This window comes from Drosophila montana, unplaced genomic scaffold (genome assembly GCF_035044405.1).
Source record: "Drosophila montana isolate Dmon_TW-CO22-7 unplaced genomic scaffold, ASM3504440v1 contig_2592_1, whole genome shotgun sequence".
NCBI classification, from domain to species: domain Eukaryota; kingdom Metazoa; phylum Arthropoda; class Insecta; order Diptera; family Drosophilidae; genus Drosophila; species Drosophila montana.
Genome location: NW_026997456.1, coordinates 91,312 through 115,315, shown reverse-complemented (window position 1 = coordinate 115,315; position 24,004 = coordinate 91,312). Strand labels below are relative to the sequence as shown.

Sequence of the window (24,004 nt, the reverse complement as noted above, 5' to 3'; positions counted from 1 at the left end):
GATTGATTGTGTTCTGTTTCGGTTAATAGTTTGTTTGAGTATTGAGCTTGCTTCGATTTTCGGCAGGGGTCGGCACAGACACATGCAAACTTAACGAAATCGCGAATTACTGATTGTGTTCTGTTTCGTTTTTTGGAATCTTGAGCTTCCTTCGATTTCCGGCAGGGGACGCCACAAAAACTAGCAAGCTTAACGAAATTGCGAATTACCGATTGAGTGTTCTGTTGCGGTTAATAGTTTGTTTGAGTATTGAGCTTCCTTCGATTTTCGGCAGGGGTCGCCAAAGACACATGCAAACTTAACCGAATTGCGGTTTTTTTTTGAGTCTTCAGCTTCCTTCGATTTCCGGCAGGGGACGCCACGAAAGCTAGCAAACTTAACGAACGATAAAACGGATTACCGATTGAGTGTTCTGTTTCGGTTTTTTTCAAAAGTATTGAGCTTCCTTCGATTTCCAGCAGGGGCCGCCACAAATACTTAACGAAACAGCATACTATAAATTTTGCTCACCCAACGAAAACTTTGAACCGATTTTACATTTTACGTTGTTTTAATTGTGATTCTATTCCTTGTTTTCCTTTATTGAGACGATGAGGCTATGGCACAAGGGACATGTCCGATGCCGTGTTATCTCCATGGGCGAGGCACAGTGATGGCAAGTGGAGCATATCCAAATATTGCTTGTGGGCTGTGTGATGGGCTTCCCAGACGCCACACAACCAGGGAAACGGGCTCCACACTCCATACATGATGGTACACTGAAACAAAAAAGAATGATTTAGTTAATCTGTTGCATATGCACAGCAGTAGACAGCACAGACTTGTCTGGCACTTGGGAAGCGCATCCGTAGCAGGCGACTTTGTCCACCATGTGATCCTTGGGCTCATTCTTTGTGAATATGCTTACGGCCAGCTCCTCGTACGCCTGCCGGGTCTTTTCGGGCAAGGTTTCAAGCGACTCCAGCTTCATGAATGCTCTCGAGCACGTGTCAAACGATCTGTCCGCACAACTGGCCAGGGCCATAAGATTGTAAATGTCCTCCACGGGCAGGACATCGTCGTAGTCGCGCAGGCGCAGCGAGGTTACGACAGCGCTGTGCATTATGCCAAAGCGCAGCTGGCGCTGGGCGAGCAGCATATAATGATAGCCCTCGGCGCAGTGCCAGATGCGCTCGACAAAAGCGGCATCCTCCAGGCTCATCGAGTCCAGCAGCCGGTTGCGATCGATGGCATAGTCCAATTGCGTGGCCGGCGTGGCCAGCGACCTGAGATGATCCTCGGCCAGCAGGGCGGCCAGTATGTATATCTTCTTGATTCTCAGCAACGGTGCACGCTTCTCCACCTCCTGCTCGGCCATCTTGCAGAGCAGACGTGCTGCATCCAAATGCTTGCCGGCCTTGCGCTGCAACTCAATTGCCTCCGAAAGACGTCCCTCGTTGAGAAGCTGTGCCGCGTGCTTGCCAAGGAGCACGTTTACTTCGGGCATTTGATACTTTTGGGCCAGCTCCACGGCCTGGCCCCATTGGCGCAGATTGACGCACGCATTGACAGCGGCCTTCTGGTCGCCAAACTTCAGGTAAGCCTGCACAGCTTCCGAGCACATGCCTGCAATCGGAAGTCAGTTAAGTCAATGCTTAGATTTAAATGGACGATGGATGGATTTACCGACGGAGACCAACATTTCGGCCAATTTGGTTAGCAGTGGACTCTTCTCCGGCAGCTTAGCCACACACTTTTCCAGCTCATCAAACTGTTCCAGATGATAGAGAGCCTCAATGGAGCCCTCCAGATAGTGTGACTTTTCATAATACTCCTTGGCGCTCGCCCACGACTTAAGATTGGCAAAGTGGTGACCTATTTCGCGCCATGCCGTTTCCATTTGCTGATCCGAGACGCCAGCGCCGCCCATGCGGTAAAGCTGGACCACACGAAACCAATCGCAAAGCGTGATGCGTAAATCAATGGCCAGATCCCTAAAAGATAACTTATGCAAAAATCAATCAGTTTGGATTTGTTGGAATTATGGTCACCTTCGGTCAGCATCCATGTAGAGCTTCTCGGCCTCATCGAACTCGCCGTAGAAGGCGGCAATCTCCGCCCGCTGCAAAATCTGTGAGCTAATATTTCGCAGCCGCTTAATCAGCTTGATGCCGGGATAATTGGCACAGCGCACAAAGGCGTTTTCGGCTGTGTCCAGCTGCAGTTGCTTCAGCGCCGACTCGGCCAGCAGGCGCCAGAGGCGCGGATGGGGATTGTCCTCTATGAACTGCTTGGCATCCTCGAGCCCCACATGCTCCAGCAGATCGTCCGTGTCGCGCAACGACTTGACGCGCAGCTGTAACAGATGCGAGGCGTTCTGCAGCTCACCAATGCTGATGATGTCGTCCAGCAGGACGCTGGTTATTTCCAGATCCTCGAAAGTGCATATGTAGCCGGAGCAGGAGATCGGCTCCTCGGGATCGTTGCCGCGAAATATATACATGCGCGTCTTCTCCATCAAAGCCAGCAACAAGGGATTGTCCTTGGCCCAGCTAACGGCCCAAACATCCTTGCGCTCCACCCGACTAAAGTTCAACTGCGTCTCTCGATTGTCGTCCAGCTCCAGCAACGTCATCACACCCATCTGATCGATAATGGCAGCGCGCCTGCAGGAGCAATCGATTAGTAAGTACCGAGGAGGAGCAATCACAACTTACGTGGAATTGCAGTTGATGGCCATCTTGTTGATCTTAGCGTGCAACGTGTGGCGGTTCCTCAGCGATACGTTGACCACGCTGTACTCATTTACGACGCCCGATTCCCGAGCGACCAGCAACAGCTTGTCGGACAGTGCGAGCGCACAAATTGGATCCTTGACGCTGCGTTGCGCGCCCTGCAGCAAATCCTTGGCCAATTCCACGCCCGTGGGCGTGTCATCAATGTGAAAGCGCCTCTCCTTGCACGCCTTAACGCCATGCAGATTCGAAGAGCTCTGAAGGAGAGAGAATTAAGGTCGTGGTAGTAGAAAATTGCATATGCTATAAAGTGAGATGCGAAAGGAGAAAAATCGGGAGATTCCAACAACGTGGTTGCTTGGGAAACACTTGGGAAACATTTGCCTGCAGCTGAGCCGCGTTTCGGACAACAATCATCTGTTAAAGTTTATAAATAAGTACAATATGTCTACAAATCCTGAGAGCGATAAGGAGCCAGAGCCATTCTTTGGGATCGGACCATGTCTTGTCAACCATAATATTAGTCTAGAGATCCAAAAGCAAGGCAGCTTTGGCATCGGTCTGAGCACAGAATTTCTTACAGAGCTTGCCAGACTTCGCAAGAATCTTTTGAATTTCAAGATTATGCAAGATGTGTGCAAATTCCGCCTAGAAGATAACGATACGCCAGAGTAAATTCTGGGAGACTGTCAGTTCGTCAGAAGAGGCTTGCTCAGGCAGAATTGAGGTCTCTTTTGCAAAAGGTAGGACTAGATAAAGAGCTATAACTCATAACAGAGTGAAAGCAGAATTAATAACAATTATATGACAATAATAATAATAAAATAAATACCTTTGGGGTATGATAATGCCAAATGAGTATCTCTTCGTAAGAGGCAATCGCCACATAGCCAGCGTTAATCCCTACGAAACGCGGTTTAATGTCCGTGTATTTGGCTGCAAGGCAAAACAATGTATATCAATTTGAAGGACTCTAAAAGCGACCAAACTTACAGTCCACGGTCGTCCCTATGGAGTTGCACAGCAGCAGCTGATAGACCCTGCCATCCGGCGCCGAGCTGCTGCCTCCCTCCAACGTGCTAAGCGCAATTTCCTTAATGTTGCTGCTGACACACTCGACGCCCAGAACGCAATGCTCGTTGCTGGCCGCCAGGCACAGCGTGGGCTCGACTTCCTTGAGGAAGCTCTGGTTCGAGATTGTGTTCCAAAAGGTGATCACATTCATGGCGCTGCTCCCACTGTTGTTGTTGCTGCTGCTTCGGCTGTTCAAAAACACGACCGTCTTCTCAAAGTAGCACCAAATGTATTCGGGCCGGATGTTCGCAAAATAGATAAACGAGTCCACGGCCATGGCGATTCGCAGAGATTTGCCTTCCCAGCTGAGCGAGGTGATGTCGCTGCCAGGCACCTTTAACGTGCGATGCAGCCTGCCCAGCGGCGAGTAAAAGCACACCTGATTGGTGTCGCGCAACGGACTAGCTGCCTCCAGAGATGTTCCACAAATGGCCAGCACGCTGCCATCATGGTTCCACTTTGCGTCCACATTACGCATGCCAGTGTCGAAGATTGCGGGCGCTAAGGAAGAAATATAACAACATATATTTATCTTCAATACAGATTTTGATTATTCGCTCACCATCGTCGTTTTCGTTGCGCATAATCTGCACCTTGCCGTTCTCATAGCAAATGGCCAGCACAGGTTGGCTCCGGCTGTTGGACAGATTGCCGCTGAACCAGCTGATGCTACCGATTCGCTGCACGCGACTCGTCGAGGTGCCAATTGTAATGCATTTAATGTTCAGTTTCAGCTGTGGATTAAACTGCTGCTAGACTAGCTCACATATTTATATAGATGTCTAAACCCACCGCAAAGTTGCCCTGGTTGTCGTATAGATGACACTCGCCGTTGGCCAGGGCAAAGAGGATCAGTCGATTGTCGGGGCTCCATTGAACTCCAGTTAGATGGGTGTTCTTGAGCTCCTTGCCGAAAATGCGATTGCCATCGACGGAGCCAACAATAATGGCCCCATCCTCATAAACAATGCAGATTTTGGTGCCATCCGAGGTCCAGCTCATGCCGGCCACCGTCGATTTCTTGCGATCGTTGGTCATTTCCTCGTACCAGGCGCCTTTGTACAGCATCCAGACCATTATAACGCCGTCCACATCCGAGGATGTTAGCTTATGCTGTGCATCGTTCCACGTGACCACTTTGACGGACTCCTTGTGGCCATCCAATGTCTGATTCATCGACAGATTCGACACGGCGGCCAATCCACCCTTGGTCTGGCCATTGTTGGCAGCTTCAATAAAATTGTTGTATTAAATAAATATTAATTAGTGCATGTTTTGTTAGTGTTACCTTGATCCAGTTTGAGCACCTTGAGGAGTCCCTCTGTCCCGGCAACGGCAATGTATCCCTCCTCCTTGTTCCACGCAATGCAATTAAGCTTCACATTGTTTGGAATCGCAATCTATATAAATAATTAAATATTATTAGCTTTAATTTTGTTAAGTAAAACCATGTACATTTACCTTTTTACTCAAATAGACAAACATTTCGGGATTTTCGTGTTATTTACGCTTTCCAATTTTTTCCGCTGCGGCAGCTTTTGTTGTGCACCTGTTTATAAACAGTTATGTTAAAAATGGTTGCCATGGAAACTTTTTGCAGGGAAATACTTTGCATTTACGAATTGGCATCTTTCTGCTGCGCATGCGCCGTGGACTTGATTGCTGTTTTGTTCATTTTATAAATGTTTTCTAACACACAATTAAAGAAACTAAATAACTTATGCTAACATTTCACTGCAGTTGTTTTTACAAGCAATTCTACGAAGCGAACGGAGCGAAAAGGAGAGCAGTTTAAATGAACTAGGTAATCGTTATGAACCGCATTGTGTTGGGCTAAAAAACGAGCTGGTTCATTTTTTCGATCTTAGCTGTTCTTTGTTTCAAACGGTTACAAGTTTGAAATAACAAAATTCTTTTTATAGGTAGACTCTAATTACAAAGAAAATATGCAAATTGTTAAATTATAAAAAATAAAATAAATTAAAAATCTTAGAATTAGTTTTAATAAAAATAAATAAATAGTAGTATAGTATACATTAATGTACAGAAACATGTCTTAAAAATCGTATAATTAAGAATAATAAAAAAAAAACTATGTAAATTAATAGTAGGAAAGTATAAATTATTGTATAGAAACATTTTGTTAAGGTCAATGTTCCGTATTTTTATAAACTCTGATTTATTTGTATATGGACTTTAGTCATGATAACTTTATCACCAAATAGATAATAAAAACAAACAAAAATTTGATTGGACCTGTCAACTTTTCGGTAAGTAATTCCTTATCACAGCAGAGCAAAATCTAGATAATCTAGTCTAGGCAATGCGAATACCCCGCTTATACAATAGATGAGCCACACTTGTCACCAGCAACATGTAAGCGAGCAGGATAAAAACCGAGGCGGAGTCAGAGCGATTCTCCGGCTGCAGAAAGATATTAACGCCACCCGTTAAAATATTGGCCAAAAGAAAGAACACAAGGCCATTCATGTTCAAGGAATTGCAGATTACAAGGAGTCCTCCTTTGTCCTTGCTATGAGCAGCTCCTGCAGCGATCAATGGGCTCTTCTCCAAACTCTCAATGTCGCCCAAAGTGTCAGCGTCATCATTGATGACCAGGTGGAAGATAAAAATGCTTATGCACAGCATTGAAGTTATCAAGAACATCATCCACGAAACGTAGCCCAAATTGCAGGTGACGCGAGCGATGCCCACGGCGTAGGCGCTGCCCGCCATGAGAAGCCAGCAGAGCACGGACATGATCAACAGACTGCGCAGTTTTCCAACAATTTCCCTATAGCTGAGCGAGATTTGGGCAACCAGCCATCGGCTGAGGCATATGGATAACAGGTAAATGGACACGAAGCCCGGCAGCGAGAAGAGACCTTCGCGATTGGCGCTCACAAAAGTGGAACGCGGCAAATCTTCGTTCATCACGTATTCAGATACTCCGCCAAAAGTTAGCGCTAGTTGATGACAAGCCAGAACACCTGCAGCATGGTAAATGCAATTAGTTAAGGTTTAGTTAAGGTAATTATAAAGAACTTACCGAGTCCCAGCGGCAACAGCTGCGTGTCGCTGCGGGGCAAGAAACTGCAGAGGCTGCCGAATAGTTTCGTCAGGCCGAGCGTGAAAAAGGCGTTCAGATGCCGCCCATACTCGTGCTCGTCCTGGCCATAGCCAACGATCAGGATGGCCACGACCCGTGCAATCCCGAGCAGAATAAGCGGCAGCGCTGAGCGCCAAATATTGCGCCGCAAATCGGAACAATTTCGCGGCCGCCGGGAGACCAGGCCCATTGTCACCACAAACAAACCGATGCCGGTGTCCATGAGCTGGGCACCAAAGAGTCGACTCTTCCGGTACGGGCGATAGAAGCTGGCAAAATCGATGGCGAGTATACAAACTGCCGTGATCAGGTGGGTCATGGACCGCATCAACGTAAGCACGAAAGGCCGGCTGCCCAGCTGGAACTGAGCCCGGCTCTTGGCGCGCGACAGCGGACACGCACGTAGAAGGTACAACAATAGGAGGACCATCATCAGTGCCACGAAATGGACACTAAAATCGCTGGCCACGGTCACAAAGAGAACAGTGGGCACCACAATCAATGCGAACTCCACAAGGTAGCATAGTATTTTCCGTTTGAGGCAACCGGATAAAACACGTGCCAGCACAATGCCCGAAAAGTTGGCTAAAATGACACAAAACGAGGCAAAGCTCTGTTCAAGCGACTCGAAAGAGCGCTTATCAATGTGCTGTTCGGGTATATCGTAGCTCGTCAATGCAATTCGTTCGCTGGCCATGATGATTGCCCGGACACTGTCGGGCCATTTTATATTGATAATTGATAAAAGCCTACTATGTGTACGCACCAAAATGTCCGACGATAAGCTGCACGTCAAATTGGAATTATAATCGCTGCTAGCTTCCAAATAGTGATAAAGTATGGCATGATAAACGTTTCAAGCATTTGGAATTCGATTCTTTTTGCCGCTCAAAACTGTTTCTAGCAACGGTGGCTGAACAGTTGTGCATATTGAACGCTAGCGCTCATGTGTAGTATTTGCGTAGCCCTGGCACTGTCAATGCCCAAACAGAATAAGAGGCTCGTCAGTCAACAGTCAACTTGAAGTGATTGGGAGATATCAGGAATATTTATTGGACCTTGGATTGCTGATGGCTGCCCATAAAAACCGCTGGTGGTTACCAAAGCGTTCCCGATTAATTGTGAATGCTAAGGAATAGCGCGCTTCTACATCAGCTTTAATTATTATTGGGGTGAGCACACGGTACTCGTGCACGTGTTATAAATATCGGTTGTGTAAATGAAAAAAGAAGTGCTTAATGTCATATCAGGAAGCACATTTTTATAGATATATAAATGTGGTAAGATGTTAGATAAATGGGTGTTAATTACACCATAAACATAAACATACAGTAAAGATAAACATTTGTTTAGTGTCGCGTCTGTTTACAGCTGTGACGTCATAAGTGCAAACAAAGCCGACCAATCGCCGAGCAGCTTTAAGGGGCTTGTCCACGGGCATTTGGTGTACACATACATATACACTCGTATGTATATGTGTCGCCTATTGATTTTGTTGAGCTTGTAGGCGGCTGAGCATCACGTGCTGCTCGCCTACCTACGTCGCATTGACAGCTACAGCTACAGCTGCTGCTGCTGCTGCTGCTGCTCCTGCTCCTTCTCTCTCCCTCTCTCTTCTGCCATTCTCTTTTGCACATAGATCAGTCAATGGCCAATCTTGCACAGTCACCAATACATTATTTTAGCTCAGTTTGTCGCCAACAGTGCGAGCGCTAACAACACGCGGAACTAAATAATTAATGTGTACATTAAATTTGTTTAAAGGCCGGCTATAATTGTTTTGTAAATCAAATTTACGTAATTATTTGCATTTTCTGCTGCGCACTTGCGTCCTTTCAAGGGTGTGTATTCGACGAGACGAAAAGTGCATATAACTATAATTATAGCTATAATTGTGATCGCGATTAGTTTAACTGATTAAAAAGCAACGGCGCCAGTTGAGAGACTGTTAACCTTTGACCTTAACCAGAGCAAACATAAGCTGCTGATAGGCGCATTACAACAACTTGTCGCCAACGTATTCTAATCGAACTGTGTGAGAAACTCTGTCAATCAGCTTATCAGTCAATCAGCATATGTATGTTCCTGTCAACAGATTGCTGTCGCAATCAACCGTTGCTAAAGATTATCAGACTATGTAATGACCCTTGTCGCTGGGTCAACAGACTCAATGCTTTGTTATTTTGTATACCCTTGCAGAGGGTATTATAATTCTGTCTCGAAATGTGTAACGCATAGAAGGAGACATCTCCGACCCTATAAAGTATATATATTCTTGATCAGTATCAACAGCCGAGTCGATATAGCCATGTGGCAACCGGCTGGATCGGACAACTATATCATATAGTTGCCATAGGAACGATTGGCCGATAATGAGCTTATTGTATGAAAAACTTTTTTGTTTATCACGATATCTTAACCAAACTCGGCATTTATTAGTTGTACCATGCTCCTCATATATATGCAAAATCCTATCAACATCGGACCACTATATCATATAGTTCCCATATGAACGATCGGTGGCAAATTAAGTTGTTGTATGAAAAACTTTTTTGTTTATCAACATACCTTAAGCAAACTCGGCATTTATTAACTTCACTATACTCCTTATATATATGCAAAATCCTATCAACATCGGACCACTATATCATATAGTTGCCATAGGAACGATCGGTGGAAAATTAAGTTGTTGTATGGATACTTTTTTGTTTATCAAGATATCTTGACCAAACTCGGCATTTATTAGTTTCACTATGCTCCTTATATATATGCAAAATCCTATTAACATCGGACCACTATATCATATTGCATTATGAAAAGGCAAGGGTGGTTACCTGCAGGTACCTGCATGTCTCATGTTCCAATTTGAGTATACCTGATGCCACGTAAAAAACAAAGTCTTTATTTACTTTGTTCTGCACCCGATTACCCCACAATGCAAATGTAAAAGTGATACAAAGGTTATATACTCATTACACATGAGCCAGTGCATGATCGACTACCGTATGACCTGTACAAGAATTATGTATTGACCGCTGGATGCACCCAGCTAATATACCCTCTGATAAGCATTTGTTTTAATGGGTTTTATGTCACAATCGTTGGCACACAACATTTTGGCGTATTTAGCATTTTAATATAATATCATTAATGAATTTGAATTCCGTTGCATAAAGCGACTTTTGTTTTCGGAAATTTCCATTTTATATTTTTGCTTGGTGTATTAATTTTGTTGACACTTAATTTGAATATTTGTGTTATTTTTAGAGCTCGGCGACCAACAAACTGAATGAACGCACAAACAGAAACATATTTACATAAATTGTCTTAAAATAAATTTAAATATTTACATTCGAATGTTTTTTGGTGCGCCAGCAAAATATTTATATGTGCACAGCAATTGCTAGCAATTAAATATGCCATTATAGAAGAAAATAAAGATAAAAGCAAGAAATTTTATGCATATTCTTGAAATTTTATTACAAAAAAATCTAAAAATATCACGATCCAACATGCTCAAGTTCTTCAGTCACGAGATACCCTGTACCCAGAGCTGATACATTCGTTTTTGGATCTAAAATGGCATATGCCCGCTTCTGCCTGTTATTAAACCATACTACCCCATTTTCAATGGGTGAACAGGGTATACAAATTATATCAACACACAAAATGAGTAGGAAATTTTATGAATTTCTTTGAAATTCATTTCAAAAGATATAAAAATATCACGATCCAACATGTTCAAGTTCTTCAGTCATGAGATACCCTGTACTCAAAGCTGATACATTTGTTTTTGGATCTACGTTCCACATTTCTCAGATAGACGGAAATAGTTAAAAATTATTGAACAAGAATACATATGATTATAAAATCATACTACCCTATTTCCAATAAACAGGGTATACAAAATATATGCTGTCATTTCAAAACTGTTGCACAGAGTATAATTAGCAAGAAATCCAAAGGTCTAAAGGGTATTCATGCTAAACAAGAATACATATGCCTGCTTCTGTTTATTATAAAACCATACTACCCCATTTCTAATGAGTACTACAGGGTATATGCCATTACAAAACTGTTGCACAGTCTATAATAAGCAAGAAATCCAAAGGTCTATTGGAGCTTATGGCAAAAGCTATGTCAGCTCTGATACATATTGTTTTACAATTTTTTATGGATCAAGTCGAACTGTTTATCGTTCGCGTTTGTATTTCGGAATATTTACGGTTCGTACTGTATAAATGTATGCGAATCCATTCAGCAGATGCAAAAATGTGTTCTCTTTAAATGTCAAGGCGACACGCCTTCTCCCATGCGGCGGGACAGCTCTTCCCCCTGCCCTCGTCTCCATCAGCTTATCAGCTGTTCCCGCTGTTTCTTCTGTATCGCATTTTGTGTCTGTGTGTGTGTGGGTAAGTGTGCTGTGCTGTGTTTGTGTAAGTGTTTCTGTGCCTGTGTGCCTGTGTATGTGTGTTCGTGTCAATAGTCGGTTGTATTTGTTTTCAATGCGTCGCTTGAAAGCTCTCGCTATACACATATATACATATACATATATACATATACATGTGTATAAATACAGTTGTGAGCGAACTGACGCGCCTTCGATTTGATGGCTAGCGGTTCGGTTCAGTTCAGTTCGGTTCGGGCAGCTGTCACTTGCTGCCTGACTTTCAGACACTTTTTGGCGCTCGCCTTGGACGGATGTCGTGCGGGTTTTATACTTAAAATTCAACGAGTGAAACACTCTCGCTCTCTCTCTCTTTCTCTCTCACTCTCACTCTCTCTTGAGTATTGGCACAAGTGTTAACATTGTTGCTGTTATCGCTGTTATCAATAAATACAATAAAACAACAAGGTAAACCCACGCATAAACCTTTATAATAGCCCATGTTTAATCGGTATGGCAATAATCTAATCGCTGATAAGTAATTCCGAGAAAAGATATTGATCTTCAGTTGGAATGAGATGTGGTCTATAAGACGGACAACTATTTGTGTATAAAAAACAAGTGCTGACAAAAAAAAAACTAACACGTCAATGCTAAACTATGGAAAATTGCACTATACACATTTAGAGAACTCTGATTATTGCTCAACTTTACGTGTGACTTTGACGCGAACTTGGACGCGAAACAGGAAAAACATTAAAAACGAATAGTATTTTTGTATAATTTTTTATAGGCTCGTGTAAATAATTGACATCACTCGATCATATTTGTAGCTTATCGGCGTACTCTCTAGACTGTGCACAAAAAGCTTTGAAAATGTTGCGATAACAATTGCTCGGGGAGGGCTCGACCATTCCATTAGGCCAACAAAGCTTTGGGGCTTGGCTCCAGCTCAAAGACAGTACAAAGTCAACAACAGCATGAACAAAAAATTAGCACAATTGTTTTCGGAAATTCCAAAGATTAAATACCCTCACGGACATATGACACATGTCTATTAAAGTAATACGATCATAAACATATCTTTAAACATTATAGATCGTATTATTAGGTCGATTTCGATTAACTTCATAATTATGATTTAAATCAATTTCTAAACTCTTCTAATTCAAAATTCAATTTCCTTAAGAAAATTGGGTAAAAAATGTTCTATTTCAATTTTTCGGCATATTTGGATCATGAGAAAATTAGATACATAAATTTTTATTTAGAGGAGAGAAAAATTAAGTATTCAAGAAAAGAGAAAGATATTGATTCAATTTCGAAGCTCGACTATTTCAATATTCCATTTTTAATAAGAAAATCGGTAAAGAAAATTTCCTATTTCAAATTTTATTCTTATTTGAATCAAGGGAAAATTAGATATATCAATTTTTAAGTAGAGAAGATTTTGATTCAATTTCTAAGCTCTATTCTATTAATATTCAATTTCAATAAGAAAATCGGATGGGAAAATCGGATAAGAAAGAAATTTTGAGGCATATTTGGATTAAGAGAAAATTAGATATATCAATTAATAAGTAGAGAAGCTCTACTAATTAAATATTCAATTTAAAAAAGCAAATCGGATAGGAAAATTTCCTATTCAGGGAAAAGTGTGTTTACAAAGCATTACACTTTTCGTAGATACCCTACCTATAGAGTATAGAGTAAAAGACAGCTGTAGTGGAAATCAATTAGCACAACGTTAAGATCATATCGCATAGAGAACGGAGAGTGGAAACCTTAGGAACTGCTGGTTGCTAGCCTCGGAAACCTTGTGGTGCCTCCTTATCGAGACTGATAGCGATATCGATACATATCATAAAAATTCTTTATGTAATCTCTCTTTAAACTCTTGTGTTTTGCAGCCCGCCATGACGGAAGGCAAGAACGTGCCCAATTCGAGTGCCGATGTGCCGTTCCGGAGCAAGGAGCTGCGCAAGCAATCCCTGATCCAGCACACGGGTTTGGTGGGCGTCATCGATGAGGGCACCAAGACGATTGGCTTCTCGATATACACGACGCCCGATTTCAAGGAAATCGCAGCACATCGCGTCGAACTGAGCGTGATAACGCCACAGGATGGCTGGTACGAGCAGGATCCGATGGAGATGATGGCATCGATCAACAAGTGCGCCGAGGAGGCAATCAAACAGCTGCCGGAGCTGGGCTTCAGTGCCAGCGACATTGCCACCGTGGGCATAACAAATCAGCGGGAGACGACAATCGTCTGGGATGCCGTGACGGGGAAACCCCTCTACAATGCCATCGTTTGGAAGGATATACGCACCAGCAGCACCGTGGAGCAGATTGTCGCCAAGGTGCAGGACGTGAATCACTTCAAGCGGAGCACGGGTCTGCCCATATCCACATACTTCTCGGCTTTGAAGATTCGCTGGCTGAAGGACAACGTGCCCGAGGTGCGGCAGGCGTGTCGCGAGAAGCGCTGCAAGGCCGGCACCGTCGACAGCTGGATCGTCTGGAATCTGACCAATGGTGAGCAATCTGAATCCTGCCTAGCAATGCTCATCGATTGACTGTGCTCCCCCGTTTCAGGTGCCCTGCACATCACGGACGTGACAAATGCGTCGCGCACTCTGCTGATGAATCTGGAGACGCTGCACTGGGATCCGGTGCTGTTGAAAACCTTTGCCATCCGCGAGGAGATGCTGCCCAGCATACGCAGCTGCTCGGAGATCTTTGGCAAGATCACCTCCGACCGGAGCGCATTGCGCGGATTAACGCTGAGTGGGATTCTGGGTAACCAGCAGGCCTCGCTGCTGGGACAGATGTGCGTGAAGCCGGGCCAGACAAAGAACACATATCGTTCTGGCTGCTTTCTGCTGTGCAATACGGGCGACAAGCCCGTCTTTTCGCGTCACGGACTGCTCACCACGATTGCCTACAAGCTGGGACCCCAAGCGCCCACGATCTACGCCCTGGAGGGTTCCGTCTCGGTCGCCGGACATGCGCTCTCCTGGCTGCAGCAGAAGGTGCGCTTGCTGCCGGACTCGCGGGACGCCGAGAAATACGCCGAGGCGGTGCCCACCTCGGGCGATGTCTACTTCGTGCCGGCCTTCACAGGACTCTATGCGCCGTACTGGCGGCAGAATGCCCGCGGCATCATTATCGGCCTGACGCAGTTTACGCGCAAAAATCACATTGTTCGCGCCGCTCTCGAGAGCATCTGCTTCCAGACGCGCGACATACTGGAGTGCATGCATCAGGAGTGCGGCTATGAGATCAATAAGCTGCACGCGGACGGCAAACTGATCACAAATAATCTGCTAATGCAGCTGCAGGCGGACACCGCCGGCCTGCCCCTCTTCCGCTCCCAGCTGATGGACTCGACGGCCTTCGGTGCGGCCATGTGCGCCGCCCAAGCCGACGGCGTCAATCTCTGCAAATTTGAGCCGGAGAAGCGTTACTACGAGAACGTGCACTACGATACATTTTTGCCCACAACAACCGAGCACGAACGAGCGGAACGCTACGGCAAATGGAAACGGGCCGTCGAACGGAGTTTGGGCTGGGTCATTAAACAGAATAAGACACGGACGCACACGGAGGAGAACTATCGGATGCTCTCCTCGCTGCCGGCGAGCATCTTTCTCATCAGCAGCTTTGCCATGCTGGTGCATTCCTTATCGGCGACAGTCAAGTCATAAATATTTATATATAATTATATGTGTATATATATGCATCCGCCTGTTGCATCGGTTTTTCGGTTGTGATAATTTTTTATTATTATTTAATGGCAGAACTGACGATCCATGTGTACATATAGCTAGCTGTTCTTTCAATTGGTTGCATTCGCTTTAAAGTGTGTAAATAGTTCCCTTCCCTTCCCCCTCTCTCTCCCTCTCTCTGCCTACTTGTTTTTGTGCTCGCAACTTAATCTTCTAGCTTAATACGAATATGTGTATAATTCATGTACTTATCTAATCATGTGTTCTGCTCAGCTCTGATAAATCGAAAACAATATTTATATATATTACTTATGTATATAGCCAGAGAGCGCAAATGACTTTTGTATATTAGTTAAGCACCCAAATAAACGATTATATGAAAACAGAAAACAGCTGTGCATGTGTTTGTGTGTGGGAGCGTGAACTTGTAGCTCAAATGGCGCTCTCTCTCTCTCTCTCCTTTGATTTGCGAGCTGCGCTCAAAGCAATCCTCGCCACAGACGCCGCTCAACTTCTCACGCATTCACTTCGTTCAGCTGTGCATGTGTTTGTGTGTGGGATCAATTTAAACATGCATATATAATCCTGAATTCAGTTGCATTTCGATGCGGAATAATACTAGATTCAGTTTATCATTTGTTTTTGTCGAGAAATTCAACTTTTTCTGCAGAAGACAGGAGAATGTCTGTCACATTTATTAATGTACTCAATTGTGGAACATTATCAATAGCGGAAATATCAATATCGTTTAAAAATAACTATCATAATCAAGCGATTTATGTGGGCGTGTGCCCCACCTTCTGTTGATTTCTGTGTACTGGCGCCATAACCAAATATATTTGGGTGTGTTTTTTGGCCAAAAAGAGTATTTTATAGATTAGAATTTAAAATAACTTAAAGTTGTTTAATTTCCTGAATAACTAGGTCACTTTGAGGAAGAATGTTCTAAAAGATACATGTATTATTTTTCCATTTTAAGAGATTCTTTAACACTAAGAACTAAACCTATTGCAACAATCCTTTTTAGTTAATTATGCCTGTAGTCTTAGCCTCTTAGTTCTCAATTTGTGGGACAGATATATATGTATATATATTCTTCCGTTTTAAGAGATCATTTAAGACTAAGAACTAAACCAATTCTAACAATCCTTTTTAGGCAGTTATGCCTGTAGTCTTAGTAGTTGCTCATTTAAATTGGTTCGTTCTACAGGTTGCCTTACATTTATACACAAAAAAAAAACCCACACCTATGCTCATATGCATAAGTGGCACTCATCAACAACAAGTTCTTCTTCGTTTGGCTCAGCTCAGGTAACAAAATCTAAACGTGCAACAACAACAACAACAAAAAAAAGGCCAAACAAAGAAATTGATTTTCACTGCGCTGCTCTGGACTACACCTTCAGAATTTTTACTGAATCAGTACAACAACAAATCAGCAACAACAATAACAAGAACCGGAATTCTTTTGAAGTTGAACGGTGCGCACCTTTTCCCGATTTTTCTCTCTTAGCTATAGCAGTGTGTGTGTGTGTGTGTGTTAGGAGTGTTGAGTTCCTCAAACGGCTCTCTCTCTTTCTCTCTTCAGAAGTGCGTGCTCCACTAAAATCAATCCACGCCACAGTCGCCGCTCAACTTCACACACTTTCCGTTGGTTGATCTGTTTGTGTGTGTTAGTGTGTCTCTCTCTCTTGTGATCTGCACGCCCCACTCAAATCAATCATCGAATGGTCGCTGCTCAACTTCACACTCATTCACTTCGTTCAGCTGTGCATGTGTTTGTGTGTAAGAGCGTGTACTTGTAGCTCAAACAGCGCGCTCTCTCTCTCTCTCTCTCTGCGAGTTGCACTCAAAGCAATCCTCAAACGATCGACAAGCCACAGTTGCCGCTCAACATCAGACGCGTTCGCCTCGTTGGTTGTTTTCGGTTTGCGGTTGTTGTTGTTGCGCTTTATTGTTAATGTTAATTCGCTTGTGTTGGCTTTTTATTTGGATTGGCTCAGATTGCCGCATTGGCAATAAAGTTTTGGTCAATTTATCGAGCATGAAATTGACAGCGTGAGACGGCAAAGTTCCTTCTCAGTCAGCATGTTTCGTCTTAAACTGTGTGTTTGTTTCCGAGTGTGGCATTAAAAAGCGTTTGAAGCCAAAAGGGTCAAACCGGTTTAGTCAGCGCCGCTCGAGCAATGGACGCCGCCTTCAGTCCGTCAGCTTCGGGCTCAGCATCGGCATCCCTGCAACGTGTTGCCTCGCAGTCGAGCCTCGTCCAGGCAGCCGCAGCGCCCCATCACTATCATTATATACAATATCCGGCGCATTATCTGCAGCAGCAGCAGCAGTCCAGCATTGGCCTGGCATCAGTGCAGCAATGTCAGTGCCCCTGCTCCTGTGGACGCGCAACTGGACCCCAGCAGCAGCAGCAGCAGCAGCAGCAGAATGCATCCATGGCCGTGGCCGTCCTGGTGCATCAGCAGACCTCGACGCAGTCGGCGCAGTCCCTCCTCAATCATTCCTACCAAGCCCTTCCCAACGAGGAGGAGCAGCAGCAGCAGCGGGCACAGCAGAATTTACCGTTCGACCGATGCGACTGCGATCTGGAGTGCAGCTGCGCCGCGAATAGCAGCTCCTTGTCCCAGCAGCAGCAACAGCAGCACAAGCGCAGCCTGATCGCGGACGCCATGCTCGGCGCCGATGAGATCACTGTCAGCGAGTCCGACAATAACAGCACCATGATCAAGAAGAAGAAGCCCCGCCGCGCCAGTGTGACCAACCCAACGGATCAGCTGCCCTCCAAAACGGACAGCTGCAATGATATCTACCACGACACGGAACTCGAGGCGGCTGCAACTGTTACAGCATCTGCCGCGGGCAGAGCTGGCGGCACCAAGGCACAGGGCCTCGATGATAATCGTCCACCTTTGCCGCCACGCCCACCGCCCAGGCCGCGCAGCAACGTGAACGGCTCCATAGGTGAGTCTGTTGCACCTGACAACAATATTCCAAAGTCTCTATATATATAAAAGTGTTTGTGCTGACTTTCTGATTGATTGATTGATTGACTGACTGTCTGTGTGACTGACTGACTGATTGATTGACTGATAGACTGATTGACGGACTGACTGACTATCTGTCTGAATGAATGACTGATTGAATGACTGACTGACTGATTGATTGACTGACAGACTGATTGACGGACTGACTGTCTGTCTGAATGAATGACTGACTGACTAAATAACTAATTTATTGACTGGCCGACTGATTGACTGACTGAAAGACTAACGGACTGATTGATTAATTGATTGATTGACTGACGGAAAGATTGATTGACTGACTGTCTGTGTGACTGACTGATTGATTGACTGACTGTCTGTGTGACTGACTGACTGATTGATTGACTGGCAGACTGATTGACGGACTGACTGTCTGTCTGAATGAATGACTGACTGACTAAATAACTAATTTATTGACTGGCCGACTGATTGACTGACTGAAAGACTAACGGACTGATTGATTGATTGACGGACAGATTGATTGACTGACTGATTGATTGACTGACATACAGATTGATTGACGGACTGACTGACTGCTAAATGAATGACTGGCTGACTAAATAACTAATTTACTGACTGATCGACTGATTGATTGAATGACTGACTGAAAGTCTAACGGACTGATTGATTAATTGATTGATTGACTGACGGACAGATTGATTGACTGACTGTCTGTGTGACTGACTGATTGATTGACTGACTGTCTGTGAGACTGACTGACTGATTGATTGACTGGCAGACTGATTGACGGACTGACTGTCTGTCTGAATGAATGACTGACTGACTAAATAACAAATTTATTGACTGACTGAAAGACTAACGGACTGATTGATTGATTGATGGACAGATTGATTGACTGACTGTCTGTGTGACTGACTGACATACAGATTGACTGACAGACTGATTGACGGACTGACTGACTGCTAAATGAATGACTGACTAACTAAATAACTAATTTACTGACTGATTGACTGACTGACTGAAAGACTAACGAACTGACCGACTGATTGATTGATTGACTGACGAGACTGATTGACTGACGAGACTGACTGACTGACTGACTAACCGACTGATTGATGATCACCACACATCCCAAATCGTAAAAGCTGTGAGCTGAAATTTTCACTGTAGTTAGCTTATGTGATGTAGGTGCACGTTAAGACGGGTTTTCGGTAAATTCCACCTGTATGTGTGGAAAAATCGCGAAAAACTTTTGTATGCAACTTTTTGTTTACTATCCGATCGGCCTTAATTTCACTTCCAACGATCTCTGTTCAAATTCACTTGAGGGGTGTTTAAATTTTTTCGAAAAATCCATTCCTCCTTGGTGGAAATGGAAGTCAACGATTTGATGGGCGACGTTTTGTATTATAAATTACTTCCAAAGATCTATACCAAAACTCATTTGGGACGTGTTTCACACATTTTTTGTCCGATTTGCTTCAAACTCATTTTCAAAGCTCTACAGAAGAACTTCATGAATAAGTGCTTCAGCGATTTGGGTAATTCCACCCGCAACAGTGGTAAATCGGCGGAAAACGGTTGTATTCAAAGTTGGCTTCAAGATCATTTTCAAAGGTCTTTATGAGAATTTATTTAATACGTTCTTGGGTGTCAAATGCGGGTCAAAGTTTTAATAAACGAGAGTTTATTCTTCAGCTTCAAGATTTTCACCGCAAGACTAACTTAACTGCGGAAATCGTTGATTCCAACACATTTTTTGAATATCTCGGCCAACTAGTGTTCGATTTGGGAATTTTATACCATTTTCGACGCGTAAGGATCCGTACTATCGATTGGCATCAAAAAATCTTTTTTGATGATTTTTATTGAATATCTCGGGCAAATGCTGTCCGATTTTGAAATGTTATACCTTTTTGAATTCGTAGGGATCCCAACTATCATTCAAACATTTTTAAAATCGATGGGTTAAAAAAAGTGGTTGACCAAAAACCGATTCGTTTGTAAAGTCAACCTTTTTTGCGGGCTTCGAGAAGAAAACTTCCTATTATTAAAATCACAGTTCCCCATTTACTCTGACTGTCATCTCGCATCGTAAGCGATTCACCTGACAGCATCCGCTCGGGTATTCCCTCTCATCCTCCTCATCCGTTAGTTTGACGCCTGCGCACTCTCTCTCTCTCTCTGGGGCTCCCTTGGAAGCAGCAGTTTTTGGTGGTTGGGAACTGTGTGTAATGTCAGCAAGGATTTGAAGTTGACATCGTTTCGCAACTGCAACGCACTCGCGATTGGGCGCAGCTTCCGCGTGTTCTCCCATTTACCCCATTTGCCATAATCCCAGTCCGCGACTTGTGTATAGATATTTTCCGAGAAGTGCAAAAAAAAAAAAAAACAAGATAAATGTATAAACAATCGAAGAAAGCAATATTCTGAGGCAAAACGAGATGCAACGGAAGCTCGCCCAGGAAATTGATCGTTAATTATCCACTTGGGGCTACCAAAGACAAGCTGGCAATATGCACGGCTATCCGGTGATGCAGTTCGTGCAGTACAGCATGCCTCCGCCGTGCTCCGCCTGGGTGCCCGCGCCGCCGCCCACATCCGCCGCCGTCGAGGCACATCATCGCGGCTCGCTGGGTTAGAATGGGATACACACTTCTATATATTCTTACAATGTCTTCAATGCATTCTTCGTCCACTTACAGCTCATCGTCATGGCGCTGGGATCAAGAAGTATGTGGTGTGGTGCCTCATCTGCGGTGGCTTTAGCTGCCTGCTGGGCGTGCTCTTTCTGGGCGTCTACTTTCTGCTCCATTCCTACACCATAACCGTGGGCAACTTTGAGACGGTGCCCACCTTTGTGCCCGCCACGCTGGTATGTATTCCCTATCATTCCCTATCATCATTTTATTCCATTCTCAATCTCCCCGTGTTCCCCTTCCAGCTAATCCTCACGGGCGTCTGCATCATGAGTCTGGCGCGTCGTCGCAATCGTTATAGCTATCTGGTGAGTTCCGACTCAAATTCCACTATCAACCATTCCTTGAACTTGTTCCGTTTCTCTTCAAGATCAAGCTGTCGGGCGCCTGTGGCCTTGTCTCCGCCTTAACCTGCGCCCTGGTGACCGTGACGACCACGGTACTCCACATGAGCCGGCTGCAGGCGTTGCGGGAATGCGAATACGCGCAGAAGACGCGCACCTGCACCTGCTACTCGGATCTGATTGAATCGCAGGTGGATCGTGTTGACAAAGGTAAAGGTGGGTCGAACTGGCGTCCAGTTGGCCAATCCACTTACTATTCCCACATCTCTTTCAGAAGGCGTGCGTCTGGTCTTCGACTCGCTCTCGGATTGCGGCGTCGTTCACGGCTCCCTTTACTCCTGCCTGCGCGCCATTTTCGGCCTGTCCGTGGCCGGCGTGCTCATCGCCGTCTTTAGCTGCATGCTGGTCTATCAGCTGCTCAGCCACGAACGCAAGAAGATGTACTGGGAGCAGCTGGAGCTGCGCTGCCGTTCGCTTTATGCCAGCCAGGCGCCACTGCCGCCACATGGTCTCGCACCGGGTCGTCTGCTCAACTGTCGTTGTTGTGAGCAGTGCCACGCCCATCGGCAGCTGACGCTGCCCCTGCAGCAGGCAACGGCCTATCCGTGGGATGAGGCGAGTGCCGCAGCAGCAGCAGCGGCTGCCGGAGCTGGTCCCGAGCAACGTTTCTGGGCGTCACAACCGCCGGGCAATTTTTACTCACCCAATCCGGGCGGCGAGGATCCGACAATCAGCGGCTGTCGCAATGGACGCGAACGCGCCAGCAGCGGCTGGAGCTGGCCGAGAATGCCCTGGCAGCGCACCACGCCGGACGCAACGCGTCGATTCCGGCAAGCTGCCGCCAGCCCGGACTCTCAGTACGGTTTCAGCTCGGCGACAGCTGTCGCCGTTGCCGATGGCAATCAGATGCTCATCGAGGAGCCAGTTGTGGTCGGTGGCAACTATAACGCGCTGTCGCCGCCCAATGCGCTACCGTACGGCGTTTGGGGTCCACCGCCGCCGTACAGCGATCCCAACAGTCCAGCACGACGTGGCTACTATCAATATCTGCAGGCGGGCACCTGCCTGCCGGGCAATCCTGCCGTGACGGCGCTGATGCCACAGCAGCAGCAGCAAGAGCAGCCGCAGCAGCAGCTGGTGCAACACACGTCGCGTGCTTGTGGTCAGTCCGCGACGCTGGAACGCATGGATGGCCTAAGCGGAGGCACTGCAGCGGTGGTTAACGCCGCCTACAAGACGACGACGATGGGCAACGGGGAATACGAGAATACGCACTCGGATAGCGACGGCTGCAATGGCTGGGAACGGGATCGCTGCTCCAACACGCTGCCCACACGCAAGCTGAAGAAGCGCATCGAGGCGGGCGCCAAGAGCATCGGTCCGCAGAACAACGCCAGCCAGCCGAGGCCAAATGTGCAGCAAATCTTCGCCAAGGAGCAGCAGCAGCAACAGCAGCCCCAAGCCGAGCCACAAGCAGCGGGCAGCGGGATGGAGAATAGCGGCTATCAGGATTCGAACGGGGCCATTGCGAAGGGTCAAGCGCAGCCGCTGGAGGGTGCCGAGTCGGAGGTGTACTTTGCGGACGTGAGCAGCTGCTGCAACATGTCCGTGAAGAACGACAACTACTACGACAATGCGCAGCGGCATCAGGTGCATCATCAGCATCAGCACAGCAACTGCAGCAGCAACCAGAGCACCAACAACAATGAGGATTATCTGGCGCAACGTTTTGGACGACGGGAGCACTCGATACGCAGTCGCCTGCCCATTCCGCAGACACCACGCCTGGAGGACGATTACGAGAGCTCCAATCTGAATATGCCGACGCTGAAGAGCGCCGCTTTGGATCAACAGCAACAGCAGCTGCAGAAGGACATCTCGCGGCAGAGCATGTGTTCCGTGGAATCGGAGGCCAAGACTGAGTTCACAGATTTGTCGCCATCGACGCCATGCGATGATGGGACATTGCCGCCGCCGCCCGCCAACTTTGCCAGCGATCCACCAGTTTTACAGGCAGCATCAGCAACAGCTGCCAACTTTGTGGCCTCGTTTCCATACTCGTCGGAGTCACAATGCCTGGAGGCGCATCGCCGCTCCACCAAGAACATACACGAGCTGCTGCTGACGACCGGAAATGGCGGCACAAGCAGCTCCGCCGCGGGCGTCGATGCCCAGGCCCATTACGAGATCATCAACGATCGTTACCAGCTGCAGCGCTCTGTCGCCGCCAAGTCCAAGTCGAAGAGCCGCTCCAGAGAGCACTTGGATATCTATGAAGGCGGGGCTTGTCCTGCGGAGCGCTCCTCCGACTGGTCCGATGGCAAACGTTTGTGAGACGAAATCGAACTCTTCGTCTAGGTTTCATCAACAACAACAACAACCAAACACACACACACACACACACACACGCTATCTCACAATCAGTTCTGGTATAGTCTTCCTTATGATTTGTGAACAGATCGTTGCATATGAAATCTTTGCCATCCAAAATGTACCAACAACGATTAGTGTTGCCAAATTAGCCATTTTCCAGAGGCAGTTGGCAACACTAATAACAACGAGTACTACTTAGTTTTGCTCTTTATATGAGCCTTACTCTCTCTCTCTCTCTCTCTTATTATCACGCTGCGGTCCATGTGGCCATAAACTTTGCTTTAACTATTTTATGCCATCTATTTTACGTAGCATAAACAAGTTCTTATATATAGAAATAATATTGTAGTATTGTATTGAATGTTGAAATTGTAGTGGTAATCTATGAAAATATTAAACCAATTATGTTACACTTACTTGCCTATTTATATAGCTGCAAACATACACACACACATGAACAAATATATGTAAATCCATATTCATAGACACTTATATCGTTAGTTAAACGTTAGATTGCAAGTTAAATTCATTAAAACCGAAAAGAAAAAAATCACCAGCATTT

The 24,004-nt window shown here is 45.6% G+C and overlaps 4 protein-coding genes across 9 annotated transcripts; 2 read left to right on the top strand and 2 right to left on the bottom strand.

Moving 5' to 3' along the window:
• Positions 1–531: 531 nt before the first annotated feature.
• On the bottom strand, positions 532–23,963 carry Oseg4 (intraflagellar transport protein Oseg4). 2 transcript variants are annotated; one of them, XM_064683379.1, is made up of 12 exons: positions 23,860–23,963; positions 5,250–5,337; positions 5,077–5,188; positions 4,581–5,017; positions 4,351–4,522; positions 3,708–4,289; positions 3,547–3,650; positions 2,697–2,971; positions 2,031–2,645; positions 1,666–1,973; positions 822–1,605; positions 532–758 (listed from the first exon to the last, which is right to left on the bottom strand). In XM_064683379.1, exons 2-12 carry the CDS (start codon positions 5,271–5,273, stop codon positions 563–565), a joined length of 3,609 nt encoding a protein of 1,202 aa, XP_064539449.1. In that variant the 5' UTR covers positions 5,274–5,337; positions 23,860–23,963; the 3' UTR covers positions 532–562. The 2 variants fall into 2 exon arrangements, with proteins under 2 accessions (XP_064539449.1, XP_064539448.1); XM_064683378.1 differs by lacking the exon at positions 23,860–23,963 and adding an exon at positions 5,397–5,550.
• Positions 5,937–7,632, bottom strand: PIG-Wb (Phosphatidylinositol glycan anchor biosynthesis class W b). Its single transcript, XM_064683328.1, has 2 exons — positions 6,838–7,632; positions 5,937–6,778 (listed from the first exon to the last, which is right to left on the bottom strand). The coding sequence occupies exons 1-2, from the start codon at positions 7,592–7,594 to the stop codon at positions 6,105–6,107; spliced, it is 1,431 nt and encodes a 476-aa protein (XP_064539398.1). The 5' UTR covers positions 7,595–7,632; the 3' UTR covers positions 5,937–6,104.
• Positions 7,911–15,405, top strand: Gk2 (Glycerol kinase 2). Of its 3 annotated transcripts, none has more exons than XM_064683327.1 (3): positions 7,911–8,069; positions 13,195–13,822; positions 13,883–15,405. In XM_064683327.1, the coding sequence occupies exons 2-3, from the start codon at positions 13,201–13,203 to the stop codon at positions 14,992–14,994; spliced, it is 1,734 nt and encodes a 577-aa protein (XP_064539397.1). In that variant the 5' UTR covers positions 7,911–8,069; positions 13,195–13,200; the 3' UTR covers positions 14,995–15,405. The 3 variants fall into 3 exon arrangements, with proteins under 3 accessions (XP_064539397.1, XP_064539396.1, XP_064539395.1); XM_064683326.1 differs by lacking the exon at positions 7,911–8,069 and adding an exon at positions 8,610–8,738; XM_064683325.1 differs by lacking the exon at positions 7,911–8,069 and adding an exon at positions 11,583–11,752.
• On the top strand, positions 16,899–24,004 carry LOC135429153 (uncharacterized). 3 transcript variants are annotated; one of them, XM_064683384.1, is made up of 5 exons: positions 16,899–17,985; positions 20,732–20,901; positions 20,971–21,033; positions 21,096–21,279; positions 21,344–24,004. In XM_064683384.1, exons 1-5 carry the CDS (start codon positions 17,202–17,204, stop codon positions 23,401–23,403), a joined length of 3,261 nt encoding a protein of 1,086 aa, XP_064539454.1. In that variant the 5' UTR covers positions 16,899–17,201; the 3' UTR covers positions 23,404–24,004. The 3 variants fall into 3 exon arrangements, with proteins under 3 accessions (XP_064539454.1, XP_064539456.1, XP_064539455.1); XM_064683386.1 differs by lacking the exon at positions 16,899–17,985 and adding an exon at positions 20,468–20,663 and having other exon boundaries at positions 21,347–24,000; XM_064683385.1 differs by lacking the exon at positions 16,899–17,985 and adding an exon at positions 20,468–20,663 and having other exon boundaries at positions 21,344–24,000.

What these genes read in the sequence shown, in the direction of transcription:
- Oseg4 (XM_064683379.1), bottom strand. Translation starts at nt 5,273, where the DNA reads ATGTTTGTCTATTTGAGTAAAAAG. An exon ending in ACAACCAGGGCAACTTTGCG is followed by an intron (nt 4,523 to 4,580) that starts GTGGGTTTAGAC and finishes TTTAATCCACAG; the next exon opens with CTGAAACTGAACATTAAATG. An exon ending in CGAAATGTTGGTCTCCGTCG is followed by an intron (nt 1,606 to 1,665) that starts GTAAATCCATCC and finishes TTCCGATTGCAG; the next exon opens with GCATGTGCTCGGAAGCTGTG.
- PIG-Wb (XM_064683328.1), bottom strand. Translation starts at nt 7,594, where the DNA reads ATGGCCAGCGAACGAATTGCATTGACGAGCTACGATATACCCGAACAG. An exon ending in GCTGTTGCCGCTGGGACTCG is followed by an intron (nt 6,779 to 6,837) that starts GTAAGTTCTTTA and finishes ACCATGCTGCAG; the next exon opens with GTGTTCTGGCTTGTCATCAA.
- Gk2 (XM_064683327.1), top strand. Translation starts at nt 13,201, where the DNA reads ATGACGGAAGGCAAGAACGTGCCCAATTCGAGTGCCGATGTGCCGTTC. An exon ending in CGTCTGGAATCTGACCAATG is followed by an intron (nt 13,823 to 13,882) that starts GTGAGCAATCTG and finishes CCCCCGTTTCAG; the next exon opens with GTGCCCTGCACATCACGGAC.
- LOC135429153 (XM_064683384.1), top strand. Translation starts at nt 17,202, where the DNA reads ATGGACGCCGCCTTCAGTCCGTCAGCTTCGGGCTCAGCATCGGCATCC. An exon ending in CCTTTGTGCCCGCCACGCTG is followed by an intron (nt 20,902 to 20,970) that starts GTATGTATTCCC and finishes TTCCCCTTCCAG; the next exon opens with CTAATCCTCACGGGCGTCTG. An exon ending in GCAATCGTTATAGCTATCTG is followed by an intron (nt 21,034 to 21,095) that starts GTGAGTTCCGAC and finishes TTTCTCTTCAAG; the next exon opens with ATCAAGCTGTCGGGCGCCTG.